The 7,028-nt window shown below is 41.0% G+C and overlaps 1 protein-coding gene across 2 annotated transcripts in view; it reads right to left on the bottom strand.

The window, feature by feature from the left end:
• Positions 1-1,130, bottom strand: part of RFESD (Rieske Fe-S domain containing) — a 3,295-nt gene extending 2,165 nt beyond the window's left edge. The window contains exons 1-2 of one of the 2 annotated variants that reach the window (XM_027878010.1): positions 644-1,130; positions 112-143 (exon numbers count right to left, since the gene is read on the bottom strand). In XM_027878010.1, the coding sequence (XP_027733811.1) occupies positions 112-143; positions 644-770 (159 nt within the window). In that variant the 5' untranslated portion in view covers positions 771-1,130. The remainder of the gene's footprint in view (positions 1-111; positions 144-643) is intronic. The other variant, XM_027878012.1, reaches the window with a different exon arrangement.
• Positions 1,131-7,028: the final 5,898 nt, after the last annotated feature.

Below are 7,028 nucleotides of genomic sequence, written 5' to 3'. Positions count from 1 at the left end.
GATAATGTTCAGTCCATGTTCACTAACAGAACAGGGACAAGGAAAACCAGCTGTTGCAAACCTGATACCTCAGGCTGAGGCAAGATAAATTCTCAATCACTATTCATTTACTCTGCACTTTAACCACCTTCTCCCCTCAAAACCTATATGCCGACAAATACAAAGATGGTAAATGTAAAATACTATATAATTTATTTATGCAAGTGAGTAGCGTTTACGTGTAAATCCAGTACTCTTTAAATAATATTATAGCTAGAAAGACAGTGATGTAAGTTGATAAAAAATTATTCTGCAAAAGGGAAAAAACATTGTTTATTGAGCTGTATTCAACTTGACCTTTCTAACAAATGTGCCTGCCTTACCCTTCCTCTTCTTATGTATTTCAAACATCTAACAGACTCTCCCTCTCTCAACAGATTACATAAGCAGCTTTATCACAAAAACTGCCTTCCCATTAAATTTAATTACAATTAGCTACTGTTTTCCAGTTCTCTTCAGATTCCCAGTACAACCATGCTACCCTTCCTTCCTCAGAAAAATCAGTTTAAAACAAGTCTCAATAAACACAGAGCCCAAAGGGGAACTGTGACGGGGGGGGCCTCTGGCTGCAGGGGATGCAGAGCCACTGAAAGCCACGCTGTACCTTTGCTCCATGCCAGATGGCCATGGAGATGAGAAAGCAGATGAAGTAATGGATGCTGAGGATGATGAGGTCCAGCATTGCCTCTCTTCACGGTGTCTGTCCGCCAGACCTTGTTCACATCTGTCATGACGTGTGTCACAGCACCTCTTTATGTGCAAATGGGAGGCAGTGGGGCCGGCCCCTATAGCACCCTATGGCAGGATGAATGGAGGCTCAGCACGTCAGAACCCAGCTCTGTCAGGGCTGATAAGACACAGGGACATGCTGTGGCAGGCCTGATAACAGAAGAGAAGAGCTTCACGTTCCTCCTGCTGCTGTCCTCACTGTGAGCCCATGTGACTGCTATTTTCTCCCAAAACCCTGCTCAGTCATAGGTATGTGCCATGCGTCCTCAGGATCAGCAACTGCATATTTCCATGTTTCACTGCACTGGGAAGAGTGGTTTAAGTGACAGTGTGACATTTCCAAGGCCTGTTGTTAACTGATCTGCACGTGGTCAACTGTATAGACTGGCTGACTCTCTGCTTTCCAGTTCAAGGAACTTCCACCTAGTCTTACCCAGAAAGTGAAACGTCACTGTCAGACTCACAGGATGAAGCAATAAGGCACTGACACTTATTTTCTTCAGGAGATAAGCATTGCATGTAGTGAACTAAACATAAGAACCAGAGTAGGAAATCCCCAAGTTTTACTATTGCCTTTTGGCTGACTCTGCCTGTAAGCTTTCCAAATTGACCAAAATAATAAAATGCAAAATGTAGTTAGAAACACTCTTTATGAAGACACCTCTCAAAAAACTGCGTATATAAATAAATATACATATACACCTATAAAAATACACATACGTACATATTTGTACAAACACACATACACATATATGCATGTCTGAACCATTATTAAAATAACACTTACCACCTAAACTCTAGCTCATTTAGTGATGATATTTCTACAGATAGCCTGGATTTTGCACACATTAATTATCCAGGCACCTCACTCTGAAGCCTGAGTCAGCACATTGTAGACTCTGCATGGCCCAAATTGCATAAGCAATCAATAGCCAACAGCTTTGTTTCACAACTGATACTTTTATGCTTATCTACACCCAACTGCACATTAAGAACTACCCTGGGACATCAGGCGTCCTCCAAAAGAAAGCCCTTGAAGCAACTTGTTATTATGCTGAGTTTGTTAAAGGCAAGGTGGCAAAAGACTTTCTTCCCTTAGATAAGGGGTGTAGTTAAGTATTCCTTATCATGAAATATGTGTAACCAGACTCTCTTACTGCACATCTACTCATGGCTACTTTCTCTTCCACGAAGTGGATGTGAACCCTCAAAGTATGAACAGAACCTGAGATATTTCAACCTAGAGCACTCAGAGGCAGCAAAAGCCCCAAAGGAGGCAGGGGATTCTTGCCTCCGCAGCCGGAGCCAGATGAACAAAGACCTGCTTTCTCCTCCTTTTCCTTAAACAGCACAGCCACGGGGGTTAAGCTTTAGCATAGATAAGGAGACAGCTGATCTGGTGACCATCACCTGCAGACCAAAAGCACATTAAAATGACAATTTGCCTGTCACAGCCCCATGGGAAGCACTTCAGTCCTTCCCACTATAAGGTGAAATAATAACCAGCTTTGCTTTTCTCCTGTTTTCTGTTTGTTTGTTTTTCTCAAGTTGCTAACCATGTAGAAAACATCCATTCAAGTAAGACATGAGTAACGATGGGTCACATTACCCCCTAACGGGTCCCATGACAGAATCCCGAGCTACCAACCAGCTATTGGAACAGCACCTGGTTGTGGAAGTGAGTGCAGTGAGTGGCTTCAGGCAGTAAGAGAAAAGGTTACTTCCACACAAATAGACGGTAAGCTAGTCTTCTAATAGATTTTTTTCCTGATGTTCTCTTAAGAGTTTGACTGCTTTGATATTTTCTGAGTCACTGCAGATGGCATGGATGGAGTTGTCCCTGTAGCCAAGTGCCACCTGGTGGGAACGACAAGGGGCTTGGAAGCAGCAGAAGGGTTCTGGATTTGTGAATTGTAGCAACTCATTGCTGTACCCTGCTCTAACTCATTTTCCTCTGTTCTAGGGAAAGGGAAAAATACCACTGCTGTCTGGGGCATGGGCCAAGTGTGCCCTGGTGACATGGGTGGGTGGGGACACCATGCTGCTGCTGGTGCCTGTGGTCTTTTACCTTAGTGTTGGCTGAGTTCGAGGGATATTTTTTTTTTTTTTTTTTACGTTCTACTTTATTGTCTTAATTTTTCCAATGTTTTCATGCCAAACAGACTTACAGAAGAAGGCAAGATCAGCAGGATGGCAGTAACTGCTTGGACATTGTTCCCATTCAGAACCTGACTTATTTGTCAGCCTTACAAAGTCTTAACATTATTTTCGTCATACTATGTGGATTTTGTAATACTTCATTCAGAAATAAAATTGGTCAGTCCAAGAAATTACTTTTTTTGTTGTTGTTTAAATCCACTAGAAGAGTGTGAGTGTGACCTTTGCATTTCAAGCAGGCTTATGCACTTCTTGCATTAGTTAAAGAATGAGCGGTACAGACTGAGCAGGGGACTGTAACAGGCATACTGCAGTGGGATGTTTGTTCTTTTGGCAAAAGCCTTCTAAAACATTGTCATAATTATTCCTGCCTAGCTTATTTTAAGGCAGAGCAGTGAAGGAATACTTCTCTGAGATTGTATCCTTCTCATTTGGCTCTGGTATTGTTAATGAGATTTTCACTACACTTACTGAACCAGCTGATATTTTTGGTCATTTTGACCCTACAAATAAAGCCAAACCTATGTTCTTCTGTGATGTGAGAGCTCTGTTCTCCGTGGGACTGGGCATGAGCAATCTGCAGTGTTTATGGCTGGTACCATATGTGTATCAATACCCTCCATATGTTGATGACAGCTCATGCATATGAAAGTGATTGACAAACCAAAGAGGCAACACTGAGAGCTTGGTGGCTCCAGGATGGAGCTGTGGTATGTGCTGTCATCAGACCTGGAATGACCCTTGCTGATACCTGATGGAGTAGGAGGTATTTCTGCACTCACACAGCCAGCTGCCATGCCGGATTCCTGGACTAGCTGACACCCAAGGAGTCCAAAATGCTGAAAACAAACCATGCAGGTCTTGCATTCTGCAGTGGTGTGCACGCATTTGGGCTCCCACAGATGCTACTCAGATGGGGATTGAGGACAATTAGTTCAGAACAAGGCTCCTACTTGTGCAGGGTCGCACTGGCTCTTCTGCAGGGTTTTTCCTTGTTGGTTGCATGTGATAAATCAGCACAGATTTAATGACACAGACCTGAGCGTAATCATGTCCTTGTTCCCTGACTCTCACCAACCTATCCAGTATCCTTTCTCTACACTTCATTTTTCCTATGATACCACATCACGTATCAAAACTTCGTGGGGGCTCATGTTGTTCTGGATTTACCTGTAAAGGTAACAGGTGCTGTATGACAGGGAGCTGCAACATCTCAGCCTCAACAAGCTTCCTCTGAGGAAGTTTAGGCTTAAGGTGAATTTTCTTAGAAGAAGACATTGCTCCAAAAACAGTGACGTGATGTTTTTACAGAACCTCATTACAATAATTCACATCTACTCAATTACTGCTGCTAGTAAAGAGTTCTTAAAAATGCTGAAACTTTGCAGTGTAAATGGGACTGAACTTTGGCCGGGAAGCAATAGTGGTGAAGCCTAAATCACTCTCCAGCAGGAGAAAGGGGCTATAAGGAACATCCCAGGGTACTTGTTCCAGTTCTCCGATCTTGTGCAGGATCACATGTCCCTTTCACCATTTCTGACAAATATTTTCAACTTATTTCTAATGAATTCCAGTGACAGAGTTTAGCTGCCTTGACAGGCTGTTTTCATGTTTAGCCACTTGGAGTTCTTTACATTTTTTTCTCCAAACAGCTCATCAGAACAGGCCTGCCTGAAAAACAAAGTGATTTCTTTTTCTGCTCTTGGTGGCAGCATTTTCCATGCTTTTCTGTGAGCCACAGTCACTGATGAGGTTTCTCTGTTGGCTGATACCTCCTACAGTTCACAGCTTCCTTATTTATATTATTTTCCTCCAGTTGCTCTTCTCTGTTTATGTCCTTCTTAAAATACAAAGTCATAAAGCAGAGGCAATACACTGAGCATTTACTGCAGTTAATAAAACAATTTCCTCTTGTGTCTTACATATGTCACTCCTTCAAATCACACTCAAACGTCACCACATCATCCTGACTGATACCCTGTTTCAGGTTCTGTAACATTTTTATAATATTATGCTTTTTTTTCACGTGAAAATGCAGCCCAGATAGGGGTTTTTTTCACCATTTCAGTATTTTTCCCTTTCCCTTTAATTTTGACCTTTAATAATTCATGAAGAATTTTACCTGATTGATTTCATATCACTTTTCCAGTTAATCAGGACTCCTTTGAATTTTAGCCTATCCTCAGGAGCACCAGTAGCTCTCCCAGGGTGCATTTTCTCATGCTTAGTAAGAAAAAAGTACACAGTCCTGCATTCAATTGCTTACTAAAAAAATACCAAGCAGCACAACACCAAATTCTTTCAGACCAATTATGTCATTTAGGGAAAAGGCACAAGGGAGGAAAAAACTGATTTTAAACTCCTTAGAGATGATACCATAACTTACATAAGAACCATATCCAATAAAGATTAGTGTATATAAGTATTTGATATAAGAATTTGGAAGACAAAGCTACTCAGATTTTATATCCTGTTTTCATAGGATAACTGGTTCAAAAGTTTTGCGAGGAGACCAGCAGATAAATATCTTTTGTTCTGATTTTAGAAAATCAGTTTAAAACAATACAGAAAAGGATTTTTCACTGGCTTTTACTACTAGAAAAACAGTTTTATCTACTGCCCCGTGTTCTCTCCAGGAACTGCAGTTTACACGTGACACTTGTGAAAGAGCAAGTTTTTGTGACACTTGTGAAAGAGCAAGACTGCATTGAAAAGAACATTTTCCAGATCAGTAGCCTAAAAGATCCTGGATAAAGCCTCAAATAGTGACTTCATCTATTGTTTAGTTTCAATGAGATTCATCTCCTGCGTTTTTGATCACAGGTCACTTCAATAATCACTCTTAACAGTAATTTCCAGGTGTGTATAAGAACTTTCAGTCCTGTTTCTCTGATTATCTGTCTCATAATGAGTGCCTGCACTGCCAAGAAGGTAAGAACTTTAGATATTGATTATCATATTTTATTATGCTTGCCCAGGTCAATGGTACAATTCCTATATGAAGTCTTTATCACATTTCTTCCACTTGACTATTCATAATGGACAGTTCTTTGATAAGCTAATGAACCTGACGTGCTTTTAGGTTTAATCTTATCTCTGCATGCATTTACACTGTAATTTTTAGAGTAAACTGTTAGACATGATGCCCAGCAAGGATTACTCATACCTGAAACAAGTGTTTTTTTTTTTTTTTTAGAACGTTTATTTTTTACTAACAAATAAGCCTTTGTATAATCATTCCCTGTAGCTGGCTTGGCGACAGTAACAGTATTAAGGAAAATCATCAGCTCCTTTATTTAATATTTACATCCATTTTCTGCATTTGGTATTAATTCTGTATGCATTTCTCCTTTTCTAGAGAAAACAAGGCACAGAGGGGGCCTTTTCACTCTCTACCTGAAAGGAGGTTTTAGTGAGGTGAGGGTTGGTCTCTTGTCCCAGGTAACAAGTCACAAGATGATTTTCTTTATTACTGTTACTGTCATCAACACAACTACAGGGAATGATTATATATAGGAACTTCAGTACAGAAAAAAAAATAAAGCTAAGTACAGCAGCACTTTTATTCTGTTTATTATGTGCAAAAAGCCTTCCCAGTACTGTAACTGTGGGGCTTTAGGAGAAGGTGAGGGCACAGGGTATATGCAAAGAGGTGATATTTGAGCACAAGCCTCTTGTCCACATCTGCATCTTCCCAACTCTTTGTGCTCCTTGTCTCTTCTCCTCTGCTGATATTTCTCCATTTCTTATCTCACTCCAGCTTGCTCCTGAAGTAGAGATATACAAAGTATTGGAAGTATCCTGCCACCTCAACTCACAGGAAGCATTTTGGCAGAAAAATTGTCTATATGGTATTTCACAAACTGCCCCACTGTCTGTGGGAAATGGAGAGGGAGGTGTCCCTCCTCTTCTCCCTGGGATACACTGGCAGGACACATGGAAATGGCTCAGAGCAATCAGGAGAGGTTCAGACTTGATATAGGAGGCATTTCTTTATCAAGAGGGTGGTCAAACACAGGAATAGGCTTCCTTAAGAGGTGTTCCATTCCCCAAGCCCACCAGTATTCCAGAGCCATTTGGATCATGTCCTTAATAACAGGCTT

This window comes from Empidonax traillii, unplaced genomic scaffold, assembly GCF_003031625.1.
Source record: "Empidonax traillii isolate 1590-97213 ecotype Southwest subspecies unplaced genomic scaffold, ASM303162v1 scaffold37:size1818073, whole genome shotgun sequence".
NCBI lineage: Eukaryota > Metazoa > Chordata > Aves > Passeriformes > Tyrannidae > Empidonax > Empidonax traillii.
The sequence above is the reverse complement of the archived record's forward strand: the minus strand, read 5'-3'. Positions and strand labels throughout refer to the sequence as shown.